The following is a 21,281-nucleotide window of genomic DNA, read 5'->3' on the forward strand; positions in this document are numbered from 1 at the left end:
ATGAGAATACTAGTCAGCCCTCTACTTAACCAGACCACGACCTGACATATAGATCTCGCCTACTGTAACATATGCCACCTCATTTTGTCGCTTGTCCTTTTATAATTACTTTTTACTTTCATTCAGTGTGCAGTGCATTCTGCAAACCTCATCTTTACATCATCTAGGCCCAGGTGGGTGTGTGATCTCAAAGACTACTCCAAGTCGTTTCGACACCTTCCCATCGTGTCGCAGTCTTGTGGTGTTTTGAAATGATGAAATTTTAATAATAAACTGAACTGACACACGCGGACACAATTGATAAAAGAACACGGATTCCCACAGGCTTATATACCCATTTAGACCATCAAACCAGGCATTGACCAATAACAAGCTCCGATAACCTATGTCTTGTACTACTAACTTGAATAAACACAGACCAACAAGAAGAGGACTGACAGCAGAGCATATCACGTGAATCCGAAAAGAACGTCTTTTGATATTGCGATGCCACAAGCTCTTCTTATCCAATTCTATTCAATGCACTCAGCCTTGATTTATGTCTTGGATCACCCTCCTTCCTTCCACCATCTCCGGCTGAAATCCACCTTCAACTACATGCATACTGCAATCACCGAGACCAAGTAACCAAAAGAACGTTCAAGGTATGGATTATATTTCTTATATACTTCGCACACAAAAAAATTCACTTTGCTAACACAAAATCATCAACAACAAGCAAATGTAACTATTTCGAAACAAAAATATGTATTTGCAACAATAGAAGTTATGGTCCAGAGTTGCACCTCAATTTGAGATTGTATCTAAGAGTAAAAAGTTTACATACACCATAGGCATCTTACAACAATTTTCAGCCGGTAACCGCATTGCATGCTTGTTAAGACAGAACGTAAGAAACCTTTTGGTCAGCAGAGTGTGCAATATACTAGAAAACTGAATAGTCTTATAAGGTTTTTTTTTATGTCCATACATCTCTACTAAGTGCAGTGAAAGTGAAGAATTCTACTGACGATAATATTATCAACAATAACAACGATAGAAAAAGGACGAAATCCACAAGTCTGGACTTCTATATGCTTCAAAATGGAACAGTTTAGGTGATATCTAAGACAAATTGAGACATAACATGCATGCTATATACTTAAAATTTGAGATATTCGGCGGGTCAGAATTTCAGAAGTGATTCAACTCTCAAATATCACATCCAAATTACACTTGACACGCAAACGGTAAATGCTGTTTTAAAGTCTACAAGTAATTAATGGCGAGTAGCTAACCAATGCTGTGCTTCGGAGTAAGATCAAAATTACTGGATATTGAACGTTTCCATAAAATGCTATGGCCATGATCATGGGGAGGCAAAAATAAAATAAAATGCTGCTAACGAATCGAAAATGACAAGAGTAGGTAGGTTCAGGATTTCAATGGCCGATATTTTCTCATAACAAAACAGTACAGTTACAAGGAGCAGGTTTCATTTACATTGCCCTGTTGCTGATAGAATTGAAAGACGACCATTGAAAGATGAGATAATTTACTATGGTATTCAAGGACAGTTATGAATTATTTCATTTTCTACAGTAAATCGATCAAGAAGACTTCAGATTCCGGTTGGCAGATCTACGGGAATATAGTTCGAAAATAAACGTCCTAAACCACAAATATCTTGAGACAGATTCCAACATTTTCATCAAAATAACTCGGTATTGGAATTTTCTAATTCCCACTACCCCTATGTTCACGGTGTTAAGCTCATATTTAGCATATCGAGGTAAAAAGCCCAATTAAACCGTCGATCGGTATTTATGTATGTTATTACTGCAGTGAACCATTTTACGTGTACACGTGTTCAAAAGTACTTTTTTCTTCAAATTTGACTGGCTATTCGATAAAATTGTTGGTTGGCTAAAAGAAAACGATGCACAACAAATTTGGCTTATTTCAACCAGTAGATACAAAGTTATTAGAGTACAAAATTTTGGATTTCAAAAAATAGTATTTACGGTGATTCTTATTATTATTGAATTTTATATCCAAAATTATGAACACCAATAACTTTGCTTATACCAGTTGGAATTGAGTCAAATTTGCTATGGATCATTTTTTTAGACAACTTGACAATTTCCTGAGACTTGCAATAAAATTTGAACAAAAATGATTTTTATATTATTAATTTGAATATTTTCTAACGTATAGCTTCACTTCTACAGGTTGGAATTGAGCTAAATTGTGTGCGCAGCGTTTTTAGCCAGTACAATTTGAAGAAAAAAGCTATTTTTGAACAACCCTAGCGTCCATTTATTAAGTCCTATCGATGGCCGGGTGTCACGTAGAATTTTGCGTCCTGACCCCCAACGTCGAGTTCACAAGGAGCCTGCGATGCATCGCGATCTCTTCCTGGGTCAGGGGCCTGGCGTCGTACGGGCAATGCTGCATTGTCGGCAGTGTGGACTGGTAGGAAGACCGTGCGAATGCTGTAGCAAAACTTGTTTTAGAATTGCGCCGGCCAAAGTGTGATGCTTTACGGAAACGAATTACCTTTAGTTCGATTTTGTGATGGCGTGGCGTCTTCATCATCACTCAAGAGCTTCAAACGAAATTCCCTTGTCAATCTCTCTTCAAGGTACTGTTGTTCTTCGTCATCCTAAAAAAGAGATATCGTCTGCGTTCAACATTACCAGTCACGATTTCGTCTGCGCATCACGCTGACAGTAGCCTCTTCATTTTCGCAATTCCCATTGAGCGGACAACAGTGGTTCTGCTAAGCCGCAGAACACTTACACTAATCTACAAGCATTTGCGAAACCCCAAAAACTGTAATCTGTCCCGAATCCCATCTAACCACACATGTATATATTACTAGAGATTGGTGGTGCACAAAATGAACTGTCAATCGTTTCACCATAAATACGCTGTCCGACACTCTCAGACTGCGCGTTAACGGTGCAACACTCTACCATGTATTGACAGTATCGATCGAATTAGTTGAGCAAAAGCGGTCAATCGTGGATTGTTTGACAGAAGATATCTATGTCACAGTGAATAACACATACTTATTCGCACTAGGTATACGTTGTGGACTCTATACGGAAGTAACTAAAACATGTACATTTTTACAAGGTTATCTCGTCTTCTTGACTATGTACACACTCGGTTGCCCTGCTCTCGTCTCGCTTCGTGGCGTAGTTGGTTAGGCGTTGACATTCTGAATCCAACGGTATATTACATGTTGGTTTCGCATCCCATTGAGGTCGTGTTTTACAGTTTTGAAAAGTGAAGTAAAATTTTTCGGAAATACCAGCCGGTTATAACCTTGAATACAAATGTAACAGTACCCCGTGCCAAAAACCAATTTCCTATTCCTACGCACTACACCAGGATCGAATGCCGAACCTTTTTTTCATCCTCTGAATCCGAAGAGCTTTCTTTTTCGTTATCGATATCGGGTACGACTTGCACTTCATTCGGAGAGTACCGATGCAGCGACCTCGCGGACACACATCGTCTCAGAGCTTGCAGGGTTTCTCCGGACGTCAGACGGGCTGCCGGGTCGAAGGTCAAAAGACCACGGATGATGTCGTTGACTTGCGTCGACGTGGTGGAGTTGCTGAAACAGGAGTAGAAAGGGTGATATGTTTGTGAAGTCTTGCGGCCGAATCATGGTTCGAGGGCACCTTTGTAAGCAAAACTACCTTCTTTTCACACTTGAATGTTTTAACTCGAATGTTTTAAAACGCTTGGCCCGTAGTAAAAACATTGGAGCCTAGGAAACTTAGGCCGCTCCGTGACTCGTGGCTCGTGATAATGCTACCAATGTTCAATGCAATGATGAGAAATTATAGTCATGGCCTGGACAATTCGCAATTGTCGCTCTTGCACCGCAAAAGATTTAGGAATGTTTTTTTGATTGCCAGCCCGAGTCTGTGCCGGGCCAATGTTATTCCAGATTGTATCACACAAGCTCCAGGGTTAATTTCCCCACAATGAAAATACTACACCATCTTAGCTGACAGTAGATATCATATTGAAATTAATCCAGATCATATGCAAAGACAGGCTGGACCATTGATACACAAGGCAACTAGGCCACAATTCATTGCGCATCTTTACTATTCATATTTGAGCGCAGAATGGAAAGATCTCCCCGCTGTGCTGTAATATGATCTCCACGTTCTCTCTGAATAAGGAACCTCGCTTTGGTAACTAAGGCCAAGATACATCTCTGTCTCTGTTTCTGCTGTTATCATAGTTAAATTGTACTATTACAACTAGGTTTTATACAGGCAAATGATGAAGTCACCAGCACCATGAGGATTATCTGACAGTTGTAATATCTGCATGACTGCATTTGTGCATACATTTAACCTGATGTGTGATGAATCGTTAGATCTTCGAACTTGAAACATCATTTTCTGAAGCATTCTCCTATTTTTTAATAAATATACCACTTTTCTTTTTAAATATCCCTTGTTTTTTTCCGGCTGGCTACACCCCTGTTATATTCATATTGAAATGAACCCGAATATTTCCGGCTGACACTCGTCATTTATCAAAATACGTCAACCAAATATGTGTCTACTGAAGGATCTCGTGTACCGCGTAAAAATAGTATATTGGAGTTCAAGCGCTCTCTCCGTCCCGACTATTCGAAATTTCATGCAGGTTACGTCATATTTTGCGACAGGATTATTGATATGCAATGTTCTCTCCCATTCTCTACTAGCTGCTGACGATTACCCCTGACGAGTGTCAGCCGAAAATATTCGGGTTCATTTCAATATGAATATCCGACTCAATTGTATATTGCTGTTCTGTACCTCCAAGAAGCAGTTGTAATTGAGAAGAAACATATAGTGTTTCTTCAACTTAAACTGCGACTAGCAACACCCATGACTTTGGCCACCTCCCCTTTTTGATTACTAAATACATTCGTATCCCGTCAACAAAGAGTGTGTCATTCTCACCTTGGAATGACAAAGTCTGCTTTACGAATCTTTTTGAAGAGTTGCATCGGATCCTTGTCGTAAAACGGAAACTGACCGTACAGCATCATAAAAAGCACGACACCGAGTGACCACATGTCGCTGGGCTTTCCAGCATAAGGTTTTCCTGTCAATAGAATTGAAGATATAGTTTGAGTATAAACATACTGCAGCAAAATCATATGAGCTCGATACCACAAAAATGTCGAAGCAAAGCATCAGTGATCACATAAGATTATATCAGCAACCAGACACTAAAACCAGATTTGTATGACAGTCCATGGACATATGAGCATGCAACACTTGGCCATGCAACACTTCAGCATGCAACACTTGGCCATGCAACACTTCAGCATGTAACGCTTCAGCACGCAACACTTGGCCATGCAACACTTCAGCATGAAACGCTTCAGCACGCAACACTTGGCCATGCAATAATTCAGCATGCAACACTTTGGGTTGAAGTTTGGGTTGGGTTGCATTTAAGACTAGGCAGTGTTGTAATGACTCGAGTCACAATTTTTTGTTGACTCGACTTGCCTCGAATCATTTCCTGAAAAAAATGGAGGATGACTCGATTTGAGTCACTTTGTGTATTGATTCGACTTGTACTCGAGTCATTGGGCATGACTCGACCAAGTCATGTGACTCGAAACGCTCTATATGACTTGATTCTTATCATGTTTATCGGGGCCGATACTTGAAAATAGGCCCAGAAAATTTGTTTCATGTGTTCGAATAAACATGTTAAGAGTGAGAAAAATTAGCATATTATGAATGTGAGGCTGTCGATAGCACCCAAGAGTTTCAAAAAAGTGAGTTGAACATATCTTGAACTCTATAACACAAACTGAACATTATGACTCGGACTCGAGTCTCAAGACGATGACTCGGACTTGACCGTTGCTCTGTGACTTGGTTGCAATCCTGGAACTAGGTTATGGTTAATTGTGAGGGTCGTGATCGGGAAAGTTGTGGGTTATAAAGTCATATGCACAAGTGTTGCATGCTCAAATATCATTTTTATAGTATCGCACGCTCAAATGTTAGGCAAACTCGTTAGACATAGGCATAAAAGTACACCGGTAACATTTCCTCACCGCTCAAGACATCAGGGCTGATGTAAGCGGGACTTCCGCGTCTGTCTTTCAATAGGTCGTCGTCGGACATCAGATGCCTCCCCAGACAGAAGTTGGTCAAGACCACTTTTTGGCTCTTCTCCAACAGAACCATATTCTCTAATTTCAAATCCCTGAAACACAGCGCACGCGTTCAGCTAGACAAGAAACAGATGCGACAAATACATACACAATTGAAAGTTACTTGATAGTGGCAAGGAGCGTACAATTGCAGTGCTAGAAAAAATCATGTCGCACTACTTTACTTCCAATTTATTTCCAGATTTTTATGTTGTCAAAACAAAGCCACCGACCTATGCACTACATTCAGCGAATGCAGCGAATGCACAATATCCAGGATCAGAGTGAAGATCCGCACCGTCTCGCGTTCCGCCAAATGCCCCGCCCTCATCACGTGCTTCTGCAGGACCAAACAGTCCCGGGTGGCAGGGTCAAACTCATGCGGCGTCAGGCAGTCCAGAACCAGACACACACGCTCCCTAGCCTCGCCAGTGGCTCCATCAAAAGCCACATCTTTGTAAAGACCATGCTCGCGAACCACACCTGAATGATTTTTGAGCAGAGTCAACAGCGAGTGCTCCGAGTACAGGAGCAAGCGTCCGCTACGGTCGTCATCAGTACGACCTCCCATTAAAAATACTTTTGCCAGATAATACTTGAACGTGCCTTCCTTACGGACTAGATACTGAGATATGCTCTTGACCGGGGACGAATCTAATTTGGGGCCGAAAATGAAAGGTCCCATCCTGCGTTTCTCGGTGTAATCGGCGGGGCACTTCACGATGCAGTCCAGGCGGTCCTGCGAAAAGCCTGGTTTTGTCGGCCATGGTGATACTTTGTCACGCGGGACATTGAATTTAGTGTCGTCCTTCCAAGCGACTTGCTTTTTCAAAGGCAAAGACTTGACTCTCAACCCCTCGGGGTTCGTCGAACTTTGACGTGTCGACACACTCGCCGAGTCGGACTTGTTTTGACTTGGGGCTGCTTTCTTGAGTTTGGGGTTTTTCAGGATGGACGGGCTTGGGGTCATTTTCCTTTGTGTCGCAGTGTCAGTGACTTTCAATTTATTATGATTGCTTTCTTCTGAAATGAGAATAGAAATTTCTTCAGATCAGGCTACTTCCACTTCTATGTAAAAGCTACTCAGGAAAAACCAACAGGGCTGTAATGACTCGAGTCACAATTTTTCGTCGCCTCGACTTGTACTCGAGACGTTGCACATGACTCGGTGGTGAATTGAAAATGACTCGAGTCAACATTATAAAAGTCAAATTCACTTGCCACTTCGTTACACCCAGGGTTGTAATGACTCGAATCACCTTTTTTGGTGACTCGAGTCATTTTTTGACTCGTAACTAGGACGCTCAAGACAGTCATTTCTCCAAAGAATAGTAAAGGTACCACATTATTGGCATGTCGTCTATCAGTCCTGATACTCGGAAAATAGGGCCAGAAACTGTTAAAACTGAGGAAAAATACGATATTATGAATGCGAGCCATTCTATATCACTCGAGCAGAGTTGAAAAAAAGTGGTTTGAACCAGATTGAACTGAAAACTGAGCAGCGAACTTGGACTCGGAGTTGACTCGGTGGTGAATTGAAAATGACTCGACACTCGGAACCTTGTAACTCGGTCACAACCCTGCCTCCACTCAACAATTTTTCGGGCAAAACCACCGCGTAGCAACAAACTATGTCTGCTTTTTGCAATACTCCAGCGCGTCTTACCAAGGTGAACTAGTTACTCGACCAGTGATGCTTTAGACTGCACCCATTTCCCCTCAAGAGTTTTCGGCTATTTTATGAAAAAGGCATACTTCTACTTACTTGGAAATCTCCAAATACTCGTACTTGAGTAGATATTTATGTTACTCAGACTTCTGCATCTACTTTCACCACCTCTGGTGCTCGTCATGTCCTATCGCCACAATAATAGCAATCACTTTCCCATACCTATCGTGACTGATTTCGACGGAGTTTCACTCGGCCTTGCATTGGCGCAACTTTCAATACTACGCGAAGTGCCAGGAACGTCGTCACACCGCGTTTCCGTCTCGTGTGATCCCTCGCTTGTTTGAGGCGCCCGTTCTTCCGCGTTATCGGCGTCGCAACGCCGAAATCTGGGCCTACGAAGCTGGTCGGCGGGGCACGGGTATTTCGGGTTCAACGGTGTCCCGCCGCATGTCGCGGCTCTCTTTCTCGTCTCTCGAAGCTGTTCCAGAAAGGAGGCGGCGTCTGAAATCCAACAGAAATAGCGTCAGAGTTGGGACAAATACCGGAACGATTATTTTCAATATTGGCAAATCGAATCCGGCATTGGCAGAAGTAACAAAAGAAATTTGTACTCGTACAGTCAGAGAATAATTAAATCATAAGAGACTAAGGTATTCATGTCGAAATAACCCAAATATATACGGCTGACATTCGTCAGGGGTAATCGTCAGCAACTCATAGAGAATTCGAAAGAACGTTTTATAAATCTACACCAACAATCGTAGGCCTACCACAAAATATGACGTCACTAATCAAATTTGGCGACACGATTGTTGATATACCGAGTTTTTTTTATTGCTCCACTACTTGCTGACAATTACCCCGGACGAGAATATTTGAGTTTATTTCCATATGAATACATCATTCAATTGTATAATGAAGCTCTGTACCTCAAAGAGCCTCTTGAACTATAAGACATAAGTCCCTGCCTTTCGAGTAGGCTAAAAGTACTTCAAATGCAAAGTAGAAGTGAGAATGCGAGTCTTGACGTCGGTGTTTTGAAGCAGTTTGAGACAAGGCGCTAATATAATAACGAAGAAAATGGTTCTGATTCCGTGAAATCTACATTGGCGCGACGTAAGATACTTCCGGATATCGACTATCACCTGGGTATAGATTTTCTTGCATTCTATGTCAGTTTATATGCTCCTCTTGGTCACCGATTTCATTGTGAAAAGTATTATATTATTTGTGAATTACATCGCTATCGTTTTAACGAGGCTATTTATAGATGACTGACCTACGGATAGATAGTAGATACGCAACACCCGCCGTCACGCTTGCTTGCCCAGAGGAAATGACTGCTCAGCAATCTGAACGCAACATATTTGCCAATACCATAGCTGACGACACGAGCGGCGAGCGTTCAAATTCAATAAAGTTGATCTTATTTGTAAGCTACTGTCGCACTGATTACGAAAATATACATTAAAATCTGATCAGGGCAATGGAACTTCCTCGAAATACACCTGAAAGTCTGAAAATCGGCATCGTTCTGAACAATCGCAACCACGCAAGGGCCATTGTTATGGTCATTGTGCTGCGTCGCTACGATTGTTGAGAACAATGCCGATTTTCAGACTTTGAAGGCTATTTCGGGGTGGTTCCATTGCCTAATGAAATTTTAATGTATATTTTCAGAATCAGCGCGACGATAGCTTTCAAATAAGATCAACTTTATTTAATTTGAGCGCTCGTGTCGTCAGCTATTGTGTTGGCAAATATGTTGTGTTCAGATTGTTGAGCAGTCATTTCCTCTGGGCAAGCAAGCGTGACGACGGGTGTTGCGTATCTATCCGTAGGTTAGTTATCTATAGGCTATTTCAACGAAGTTTACTAATTTCCGGCCCATCCGCGTCACATTTTTTCCTCAATAATTAGCAATTTCTTTCTCCAAACTCAATCACACATGAACATGAACAAGAACAGTGAACTGGCTGAAAAAAAACATAATCTCCATTCAAGCATGCCCGGAACATTATGTTTCGTAATGGCAAAGCAACGAAATTCACCGTCGTAAATGCTATCATTTTAAAAAATGGTCAAGATTCAAATTCTAATTTTCACGGTTTCCACTGGCCGGAATTGAGCCAAATTTTGAATGCCACGGTTTTTCATTCAACCTAACAATTCACTGACGTATGCAACATGCAAGTGAAATTTCCGAAAGAGTTTTCTTTTTACCGTACAATAGGGCTGTTCCAAACTAACTTTTACTAAAAAACCCCACTCAATTCTGACCGTACAATATGAAATTGAAATTACGGTGGGAAATTTCCAATTTCAGATTGTACGGCTTCTTATGGTCGAAATTCAGTCAAATTTGGTGCGCTGTGTTTTTACTTACGTAACCTAACAATTTAATCACTATTGTAGCGAAATTTTGAAAAAACTTTTTTTTTGACATACAATCATGCATCGGAAAGATAAGATCACCAACCGGTAGCGCTGTGAGGGGCGTTGACCGGTGGCGAAGCCTCGAATACGTCGTCGTCATCATCGTCGACAGAAGAGGAATTTTCCGTGCTTTCTTCCGAAATATGCTGAACCTCCAACGATGTCGGCGTCGAATTCCTGCGGAGCATTGCAAAATTCCTTGCGACCGGCGCGATCGATGAAAACGGGCCACCGACGCTGTATCGCTCTCTCCTAGATGGAAGATAACAGATAAGCAATTCGTTATTTGCGTCGCAGCGTCTAGAAACAATTTTGTGACAAAATTGCTGACCACCCACGCAAACCGTATGTCCACATCGCGTCCATCAACTCCTTAACATAGTTCTACCTTTCCACAGCGCTCCCCACCTCCACTGGTTACTTGTTACATCGGTGATTTTGTAAAGTAAAAGATAGTTTCAGGATGGGCTTGAAGCACTTTTTACGAGTGAAATTGTCATGAAAACTTGGCGGTGGGGCCCCTGAATCCCCGCAAATTATTGTACTTGCACCAAATTGTAGCAGGGTTGTAGCCTAATCACAAGGTTCCGAGTCACAAGTCAATCTCACTCTTATAGTTTTGACTCGAGTCAAGTCGAGTCATTTTCAATTCACCGCCGAGTCAAGCCGGGATCCAACTCAGTGAGTAGAGGGTTGAGTCCGAGCCATAGTGCTGTGACTTGAGTCCGAGTTCAAGTCATTGTGTTCACTGTTCAGTTTTGAGTTCAGGTTCAACCCACTTTTATCAACTCTGCTCGAGTGATATAGAATGGTTTACATTCATAATATCGTAATTTTCCTCATTTCCAACAGTTTCTGGCCCTATTTTCCAAGCATCAGGGCTGATAGACGAAATACTAATAATGCGGTGACTTTACTATTCTTCGAAGTTACAATGAAATATCTGTCTCGGCCATCCTGGTCTCGAGTCATATGACTTGGTTACGCATTTGAAAAAATGACTCGAGAGTCAAGAAGAGTCACCAAAAATCGCGACTCGAGTTGAGTCATGACTCGAGTCATTTCAACGCTGATTTGTAGTCTCGTTGGTCATTTTGTGTTAGTCGCAAAGATGCACTAAAATTTTGATAGTGTCCACTCCCAATTAACTGGTTAAGGTATACGACCGAAGTAGTTTTGGCTTGCCTTTGCTACTTCTACTTGTAATTGAGTTGAAATTTACCAACTTCTTCTGCTTTAGTAACAGCAAAGCTGACTAGTTTCAGTATCTCTAGTTGTCTTTCTGATACGATTCAGAGATCAGCATGGATTCGGACCAGAATTATGATTTCAAAGCTGGAATTCGACAATAATTTATATCTATTCTCAAATTTTATGCAAATCTCAGTAATTCACAAATTCGAACTTCGGCAAGATATCGTCGCTAGAAAACCAAACCGTCTTATGTCCACTTTTGGTATTTTTGAATGTTCTTCTTCTATCACTATTTGGACATGGCCATAGATCTATCTTTTTAACTGGGTTCCATGTTCTTTAAGTAGCATGAATTTCTAGTGAAATGGACATATGGAACTCGAATTTTCAAGGTAAATTGAAAACCAAACTGGTTTGTGTCCAAATTATATATTAAAATTGCCCAAAATAGATAGAAAACTGTTTGGTTTTCCAGTGACGATATGGCGCCGTGATAAATAACTTTTACTGTAGCTAACGGAATGTCCACATAATTACTGCTGACATTGCTGACAACAGTTTCTCGGCTCACCAGTAGCCTATATCGATAGAAAATTTCTCACAGCGACTTCTTAAGGGGTTAAATTATTTACGGCTAAAGAATCCTCGGGCAGAATCATAGCTACAAAACCGACAAGATAGCGTGGTGGTGGAGTGCCCGGCTTCTTGGTCGGTAGGTCGTGTGTTCAATCCCCGGCCGGGTCAGACCATAGACATGATATGATTAGTAACGCCGGTACCATGACTTCACCACTTGGAGCTCAGCATTACCGGATAGCATGGAGGGGTTGTGCAAGACATAGAAAGTCTTACAAGGATATATCTGCAGATCTGCACCTTCCTTGTCATGTGCACATCGTGCACTCATGGTATGCTTGTGTGAATTTATATCATGAGGCGCAAAAAATATCAAGAACACAAATACATAACAACCTTTCCTTTTCGAATAGGCCTATAGGCAGTTGCCTGCTATTGAGAAGACGATCGAAGCAAACATTTCTATCTCTCTGACAAAATACAGATCCGCAAATGGCGTAAAACAACATCTCATACTGGATTTCCAGTTATAGGATACATAACAATGTTTCTTAACCAGGGTTCACACGAATCCCAGAAGTTCGCTGGAAGTCAAGACACACAACCTACTCTTAGAGCAGAGCTCACATCAATTGGTGTGTAGTAAATATTCATTATCATCTTTTTGTTTTGTGTGAAAATCATATTTAAATGGTTTTCTTAGTTTAACACCGTTGTTGATGCACAGTTCAATACATTCTATAGCAATGTGTTAAATGTGTGATGTGATAGATTTCTGTTTTACGATTAGCCAGAAATTTGGAATTAGCCACGTTACTAAACGTTAAGTACCCCTAGGATACGTACCTGGCCGCGGTGTGATTCGCAATCATCTGATGATACATATTATTCCTGGCCACCCCGTCAGAGTCTGTAACAGTTGGGTAAGGTGGCGGCGGTCGTTCGTAATGCGGGGGCGCATTGCCAACACCGGGTGGTCTATGACTCGTGCTGGAAGCGCCCTCCTGAGGTAGTGAGGTGTTTGTAGAATTTCGGCGGAATGAAGCGGATTCGTTCACTAAATTTGATTGAAACTTTCGAACGTAGTACGGATAATGAGCATTGCTCGCGATAGGGTAATGAAGTCCGAGAGCCCCGCTTTGGTGCATCTGAAAACAGATCACAAAGTTGCTCCATGTTCAATTGTTCATATATAGCTGTACCTAAACGATAGGGTTGTTCAAAAATAACTTTTTGTATAATAATTTGGCTCGATTCCAACTGGTAGATGTGAACGCACAGGAGTTTGAAAATTTTGAATCCATTATATAAATTTTTTTTTTTAATTTAAAATGTTACAGTCAACCCCTTGAAATTGTTCAGTTGTCTACAAAAACGATTTGAGTTTTCCATTCATAATTCTGGGATTAGCCTACCTACCGTCCAGGCTATTTTTGCGAATCCAAAACTTTCAACTGCAATAACTTCGCTTCTACCGGTTGGAAGTGAGCAAAAATTGGTAAGCACCGTTCTTTCACACAACTTGACGGTTGACAGTAAAATTTGATGAAAAAATTTTTCAATTTTTTAAAATAAATTCAAAATTTTCAGACTCCTGTGCGTTCACACCTATCAGTTGGGATTGAGCCATATTTAGTGCGCAGTGTGTTTTTACGCAACCTAACAATTCAGTCAGTGAATCCACGGAATCCAGAAAGAAGTTATTTTCGAACAACCCTACTGTATAAAGAAAGAGCTACCAAGCTAGAAAAGGAGATCTGCATGCTGGATGTTGTAATACCGAGACTCAAGACACCTCAAAACCACTGATAAATAGTTTTGAATTGTCAAACATAGACAATGGACATGCTGCTTCAGGTTGCGAAATGACCAGGGTAGTTGTTTGAAGAACTGCCAACGATCCACTAATCCAAAACTCATTCATGTTCGATTTGAAGTGGTTCGTCTTCTAAAGAAATCAATGAAGACTGACTTCCTGAGCAACCAAGTAGGTTACGCAAATACATGTGCTAGTTGCCTGGACTGAACATACCGTACGTGTTTTCTTTACGTGAAGTGGCCATAAAAATGCAATCTGCAATTGATGGATTCGATGCGATAATAATCAAATTAATTACTTTTTGTAACCTTTGTTCACCAGAAATTAAACTGTGGAACCCTAAATAGTTCAGAAGACACTCATGCAGGTACAGAACTTCAGTTAAAAATTGAATAATATAATTATAACGAAATAAACAAAAATTTTGACTAAGCAACTAGCAAAGAACTGAGAAGAATATTGTGCATCAACTTCAACACTCATATCACCATTACCCCTTAAAATATTCCGGGATAAATTCAATATGAATATATCATGAAATAGTGCAAGGCTGTTATCAAGTTAGACCTTTCCGAGGGGCAGAGATACACGAATACTCTCGGCATAATAAAGATCATACCTCTAAAACGGATGAATGGGAAGCGGCCCTGCTTCTGCTGTTGCAATTATTGTTATCATTGGAGCTCAGGAGGAGAACGGGGTTTATCTGATTTAAACCGGTCAAGGCGGGTCGGTATCCGCTTTGGAGCTGCAAGCCGGGATGCATCCGCGGGATCAAGTACGGTCTCTGCATTGACGAATACAACACCGGGTCGAAAAGCAGTCCTTGAATATTGCGGCCATACGGCGGGAACAAAGAAGTGTTCGGAAACTTTGTAGCATTGTGGGGTGAGTTCACGGACTGCGCCGTACAATGGAATGCCGCCGGTAGTTGCGGTCTAGCCTGTGCTCGATTCTCTGAAGTCTGGGCTCCGTCGATATCGTTTCTCGAAGAACCATCCGCAAAACTTCCTCTCATCGTTCGGTTATCCATGGCCGACAAAATAAATACGCTAGTTCATCCTAAAAAGTTGGATACGGTCTAAAATTTACAACAACATTATATATTATATGTACTATTTCAAAAGCATTGAATTTAAGGAAATTTAAAGGAATGTGGTTTACAGAAAGTTTCATGGGTTCCGCTAAAGAGAGCGTTTGCAGAAACAATGTTTCAGTTATTTTCTAACATTTGATATAGAGATATCTAGATAATACTTTCATATCGGCATTAAATTTTGACAGGGACATGGGAACAGTGGATTAAACTATTGTTATCATTCACAAAAAGAATGCAAATGCATCAACAATGAACCAGACGAATTCAAATATGGGCTACTTTATTTGTGAAATGTGAATCAAGTTCAACATGCGTCTCGGACACAAGAGTAGCTTGTGAATAAAATCGATAGAAAATGAAAGCTTATCAATCATTCCTCGCTAATATCAATAATGTATCGTCAAATCGTGAATACAGTGTGGTCTGCTAACAAGAAATAGCCACACTATGCTGATTGCTGATATAGCCACACTGTCATGCTCAAATACAGCAATCGACTGCCAAAACATCCAAATTTCGGAGCAGTATCATAGGTTGTCTTCATTCGATACATTTCTCGGAAATAAGACATTCAATGCAGCATTGATTAGGAATTCTAATTTCCGCACACCAAGTGAAGTATTTAATCCAGAGAACAAATTGAAGCACCGATTATGTACTAGACATGTGCAAACTACTACCGTTTGAATTCAAAGACGGCGTCAAATAGAAATATCACAGTACTAGTTCTTACAGATTATCAAAAATAGAGTAGTTTCAAGTATAATGTGAGAAACTACGCAAGTAATTCAAATATAAGATGCTTTGTGAACCACAGCAATCATTTCCTAGAAGCAATTGCAGAAATATGAAAATATCAAGTTCGTTATGAAGCGTGGTGTGTTCTAGCAGGCAAAAAATTGCTGTTAAGCCCTTTGAATTTGTCTACATGTGTTGTAGTGCTATGCACTACACCTTCCCAAACAGACGACTACCTTACTACAATACACATACAACTGTCCATTATTTCGCAGGTATCATGCTCTGAAGCTGTTCCGACAACCATGATATCCCATCCTGAAGTCCTTCACCAGTTTTAGCGTTACTCGCGCAGATATGCCACGCTTTGTTTTTGATGTTATCCAAGCCTAGCAGCTGCGAGCACTTTACAGCTGACAAGGAGTCGGGCAGGTCCATTTTATTGGCGTAAAACAAAATAGGAATCTTTCTACCGCTAATGTCCGAATGGTTCAAAAGCTGCGAGAGTTCGTCTTTAGCTACGGCGATGCGTAATTTATCGGCGCTGTCGACGACGAAAATGATAGCGTGCGCTTCCTTGTAATAATGTTCCCACAAGGTACGGTACCGTCCTTGCCCAGACATGTCAAACACTGTAAACGCGAGGCTCTGCGATTGAAATTTTTCTACGCTAAAGCCAACAGTCGGGACGATATCCTGTTTTTGAGAATCTTTCGGCCGCAAAAAGTTTATAACAGTGCTTTTTCCGCTGTTATCTAGTCCCACACATAGGATGCCTGCTTCCTTCTTCTTGTTGCCAAATAGTTTCCTCAACGAGTCGAAAAGTCCCATATTTCAATCCGACTTGCACCGCAGTAAAAATATTTTTGCAACGTCTTCAATCTCAAAGATAACTCCAAAGATTTAAATCAGTACTTCAAGTCCTTGATCTTTACGGCACCATAATATTAGAAGTAAATTTACGTAGAAAAAGTAGTCTGAAAGAAAATCCAGCATAAATTAACGCATCACGAATATTCCAATACATGATTGCATGTTAATTTCATACGATGGTTATGCCGTGCTTCAAACAGATACCCGAATCTAAGCGAAATGGTATTGATCCAGTATGGAATCGGTGTCCAAGGCACGCAGGATCACGCCGACTTGGTCGCCAGTTGCACGCGGTCACGCCGTCACGGGTCGTTGATTTCATTTAAAAAAAAATAAAAAAAAAATAAAAAAAATTGAAAAAAAGTCAATGTTCTCAGCCACCCCAAATGCTATATTCCAGTTAGTATGTGGTATATAATGTTTTGACCTAATCCTCAAGCCAGGATCTGTTGATTACTGTCTGTTGGTAAAGTACTTGCACCTTACCAGTTGCTAACCATAACCATTAGCATCTGATCTCCTGTCACTGGCTTAACACAGTCATTTGAAGTCAGTAACCTAGCTTGTCACGCCGCAAAGTTGGCTCTGTCACGCGAAAAAAGCTCCTATCACGCAGGATTTATTTCAAAAAAAGGACGGAGATTCCAATCAGGGTATTGATGATAAATACACGCCCCGCAGCTTTCTAGGGCCCGCCACTCGGCACCAGCACATTTGCTATACTCATGCTTATGAGATTGAACTTTCATTTGACCAAGTTTTCTACTTCTGATATCATCATTTGGAAAAAAACTGTTCCGTTTCAATTCTAACTTTAATCTAATTCGGAAAGGGTGAAAATTTACTAATTGCTCAAGTCTGGTCCGGATGTGAGCGAGTATAGACAGCTGTCACGAATTGCGGGTTAAAATCACATGATTTTGAACGCACATATGTTATTTAAAAGATAAATTCAACTTCCGGATAGGCTAGTTATCTTTGAACACAATTTTCTTCGTCCTTGAGAATATTTCTTCGTTAGAAAGGTGTGGTTCGGCTTGATGAATTTTTCTGAAAATTTCTACCACACGCTGCGACATATTCGCATCGGCTTGCTCGTTCAGATCGTACACCGATTTGAAATCATTGAACATTCTCTTCACAGCAACCCTGGCCCAGTCTTCCGGGTACAATATCTTCTTCACAGTATTGTCTTTAGGAATAAGTCCGAATTGATCTGGCGAAGGCGGCGCAGCGTAAACTGGTTCCCGTTCCGGCGGAAATGCCTCGTAAACGTCAAACCAGATGGGTTTGTTTTCTTGTGAAATCAGCCCGGACTGTAGCATGTTCTTCACTCGCGAATAAATCGAGCCGAACTTGTGTGCTCGAGTACCGATTGTCGTCATCTTGGGACAACGGGACTGGAGTTACATGCAACCCAACAGAAGTATTTATTGACAATGATTCCTACTAGAAAAAAAAATTATCTTTCATCCAAAGGGCATGAAGTTAACAACTCAACTGTGCCAAAGCAGATTATTACGGTGGTTACGGCGGACTTAAAGTACATTTTGTTATATATTAGCTCCTTGATGCATGATGCTATGGCTTCCTAAACAATTACTAGCTTAACCTGATAAACTTCTTCACAAATTAACAAATCGCAAATTTTTAGCGAAGCTGTTAATAATGGGTTGCATTGCCGTTAATGCACTGGTACAGAATAAGAATCTACATTAAGTACACCCCGATCACTAAACATGCCCCAGACAATACATGACGCACCTGCAACACAGCGCCGATTTATATTTCGTATTACGCTATTACAGCACTAGGCCTAGGCCTATAGTGTCCGAACTCCGGACACGGACGCCGACAGCCTTTTCCAAAGTATCCATTTACTGTTGTCCATACTTTCAACGGACACTACGAAATCGGTACGCGATCAACGATAACTACGGCATATGATGACAAAAAGTTTGAAAATGAATATCAACTGATAAGTGATATTGAAAAGCTTGATGATTTTAGCATCAGAATTACTTCCTATTCATTTCTAACTGAAAAACATCATTTCCGAAACAAAACTTTTGCTCTCAATCTAATTATTTTTGTTAGTTTGGAGTATACCTGCTTTTTCATTTGAATCTTGTCGAGTAGATGTGATTTTGTTTTGTGCGCATAATTTTGTTTGGAAATCGCACCTGTGCGACTTTGCACGATGTTGCAATCTATAGTCTTTTTGCAATAATTTCAGTGGCAAATATGGATTGCAAGTCATCAAGTACTAGCCATATTAATGGCATATCTACGGTGAATTATAATTGATCGTCGTCCGACGCGATCAAGTAATTTTGTTCACCCACTGTCATATTAATACATAGCATATTTGTTTTCATCACAACATCATATGATCAGGACGGAATACAAGAAAATGCATTGCTCTATCAAGTATGCCGGACCCCAATTGTGGGAGCAGCATCTCGCCGGCCACCGACAATCGTCGAGCAACGAGCATGTCCGCATTCAAGTCGAAATACAAGCAATTTCTTCTAAATTAATACTAGTCAGCCTTCAGGATTACCGGACAGCGACCTAACATCGACCTCGCCTTCCGCCACATGCCACCTTATTTTGTCGCTTGCGTCTTATATTCTCTGCATTAATTTTCAGTGTGCATATCAATCAATCAAATATTTTCATCGTTTTAAAACATCACAAGACTGCGATGCGATGAAAAGATAGGAAAGTGTCGAAACAACTTGGAGTAGCCTTTAAGATCAGTCACCCACCATAGCCTAGGCGAAGTAAAGAATAGGCATGCACACTGAATGAAAAGTAATGCAGAGAATATAAGACGCCAAGCGACAAAATGAGGTGGCATGTGGCGGAGGGCATGCCTCTTCTTTACTTCGCCTCGGTCAGTGGTTCTCAACCAGGCACGAAGAATATATAGACCGAATTTCCTATTTTTTAAATGCTCTCATGCTCATCAACAGTCATATCACCTTCCATACCGAGCGAGATAGTGTAATGGTTGTGCGTGCGGCTTCTCGAGCGGTAGGTCGTGGGTTCGATCCCCGGCCGGGTCATACCAAAGACTCGAAAATAGGTATCCGCAGCTATCCTGCTAGGCGCTCAGCAATCACGGATAGCATGGAGGTGAAAAAAAAAACGGGGGCGCAGACTAGATGACCTCATGGGGCCGTATCGCAACTCCGTCGTCAAAGCATCTCGATGGTGCAGGCGAAAAAGAATATCATATCTCTCTCTCATCTCTCATGTCATCAAGCAATTTGTTGGGGTTACTAGCATCCCGGTTGGATTTTGTGACATGACGATAAGGGGGCGCGAAATTTTTCACCATTATAAAGGGGGCGTGCCTAAAAAAAGATTGGGAACCACTGACCTATAGGCCAAGGTGGGTGTCTGATATTAAACACTTCTCCAAGTTGTTTCGACACCTTCCCATCTTTTCATTGTATCGCACTTATGTGGTGTTTTGAAACGATGAAAATATTAATAAAACTGATTGATTGATTGCAATATTACATTTATTATAACTCGAAGCCTTTTCGGATGTAACCTTCAGGTTCTGTACCAAGGCGCGAACCAGCTATTTTTATATTATGTACATTGTACAAGCATAGATATATAAAGACTATGGTATGAGTACAGATAGTGCTTCCAACCAATACAATCTCATCATGCAATGAACGATAGAAAAGCGTCGAAATATGACTACACAAGTGCATAGTGTTCAGATCTGAGCTGAATGTGTGCTTATATATTTAATATTCATCAGATTATAGTTTCATCTGCCCAAGACATACACGCAATGTACAATGCGATATACAAGACACACAATGCGAAGTACCGAACAGACGGGAGGATGCCGAACGACTAACCAGTTGCGCTCTTTCCTTCTTTATCGGGTCTTTTTTGTGTGGACTTTTTGTCGCCGTAAGAACAGCGACACGGAGCCCAGAATAACATCCTACGGCGAGAATCGAAACCGCGCCGCATGCGTAGATGGCGCCGACGCCATAACCACTACGCTATGTTCCACGCAGATCGGACCGTATTCAAGGCACGATGCTTGCGTTCTCGCCTGTCGCCAGACGACGCTAGCAAGACGAGACAAACGCTGCCATGTTTAACTCTTTCTTCCCTACGAGCATCTTTGGAACTGTTGTTGAGTTGGTTGCAATGGAAGTACCATTTGGCGATCACAGCGCCGTCCACTATTATCTCACTGAAATATCTTATTTTTAGGAATCAGGGTGTTGTAATGACTCGAGTAATTTTCTCAAAATTCGGGAATGACTCGACTCAAGTCAATCTGTGTATTGACTCGACTTGGACTTGAGTCGTTGCGCATGACTCGAACCAAGAAATATGACTCGAGACTCAGACGGCCAAGACCGACATTTCATTGTTATTTCGAAAAACAGTAAAGTAACGGGCCTATTGGGATTTCGTATATCGGTACTTGTACTTGAAAATGCAACCAGAAACTGTGAGGAAAATGGACATATTAATAATGCGAACCATTCGATATCGACAATCAGAGTTATATAAATGGGTTCAACAGGACTTTAACTGGAAACTGAGCAGTCAACACAATGACTTCGAGTCATAATACCATGACTCAGACTCGAACCTCTGTTCGATGACTTGGACTCGGACTTGACTCAGTGGTGAATTGAAA

General features: G+C 41.2%; 3 protein-coding genes across 3 annotated transcripts; all 3 read right to left on the minus strand.

The window, feature by feature from the left end:
- Window positions 1-634: 634 nt before the first annotated feature.
- Window positions 635-14,918, minus strand: LOC145452567 (uncharacterized). Its single transcript, XM_080330742.1, has 10 exons — window positions 14,501-14,918; window positions 12,909-13,210; window positions 10,336-10,544; window positions 8,076-8,357; window positions 6,415-7,204; window positions 6,083-6,234; window positions 4,965-5,109; window positions 3,394-3,607; window positions 2,539-2,644; window positions 635-2,474 (listed from the first exon to the last, which is right to left on the minus strand). The coding sequence occupies exons 1-10, from the start codon at window positions 14,912-14,914 to the stop codon at window positions 2,326-2,328; spliced, it is 2,763 nt and encodes a 920-aa protein (XP_080186868.1). The 5' UTR covers window positions 14,915-14,918; the 3' UTR covers window positions 635-2,325.
- A 43-nt stretch (window positions 14,919-14,961) lies between these two features.
- On the minus strand, window positions 14,962-17,254 carry LOC145452606 (ADP-ribosylation factor-like protein 6). Its single transcript, XM_080330798.1, has one exon. It carries the CDS (start codon window positions 16,547-16,549, stop codon window positions 15,983-15,985), a length of 567 nt encoding a protein of 188 aa, XP_080186924.1. The 5' UTR covers window positions 16,550-17,254; the 3' UTR covers window positions 14,962-15,982.
- A 132-nt stretch (window positions 17,255-17,386) lies between these two features.
- On the minus strand, window positions 17,387-18,378 carry LOC145452612 (small ribosomal subunit protein mS23-like). Its single transcript, XM_080330811.1, has one exon. The coding sequence runs from the start codon at window positions 17,974-17,976 to the stop codon at window positions 17,560-17,562; it is 417 nt and encodes a 138-aa protein (XP_080186937.1). The 5' UTR covers window positions 17,977-18,378; the 3' UTR covers window positions 17,387-17,559.
- Window positions 18,379-21,281: the final 2,903 nt, after the last annotated feature.

The sequence above is a fragment of the Botryllus schlosseri genome, chromosome 12 (assembly GCF_051294905.1).
Source record: "Botryllus schlosseri isolate E-star chromosome 12, Bs_hap1, whole genome shotgun sequence".
Lineage (NCBI taxonomy): Eukaryota > Metazoa > Chordata > Ascidiacea > Stolidobranchia > Styelidae > Botryllus > Botryllus schlosseri.

Bases quoted from the DNA above. Each gene is read 5' to 3' on its own strand.
- LOC145452612 (XM_080330811.1), bottom strand. From the start codon at position 17,976: ATGACGACAATCGGTACTCGAGCACACAAGTTCGGCTCGATTTATTCG.
- LOC145452567 (XM_080330742.1), bottom strand. From the start codon at position 14,914: ATGGATAACCGAACGATGAGAGGAAGTTTTGCGGATGGTTCTTCGAGA. The intron at 7,205-8,075 runs GTATGGGAAAGT...TTCTCATTTCAG, and splicing joins GTCGAAATCAGTCACGATAG to AAGAAAGCAATCATAATAAA. The intron at 2,475-2,538 runs GTAATTCGTTTC...GTTTTGCTACAG, and splicing joins ATCACAAAATCGAACTAAAG to CATTCGCACGGTCTTCCTAC.
- LOC145452606 (XM_080330798.1), bottom strand. From the start codon at position 16,549: ATGGGACTTTTCGACTCGTTGAGGAAACTATTTGGCAACAAGAAGAAG.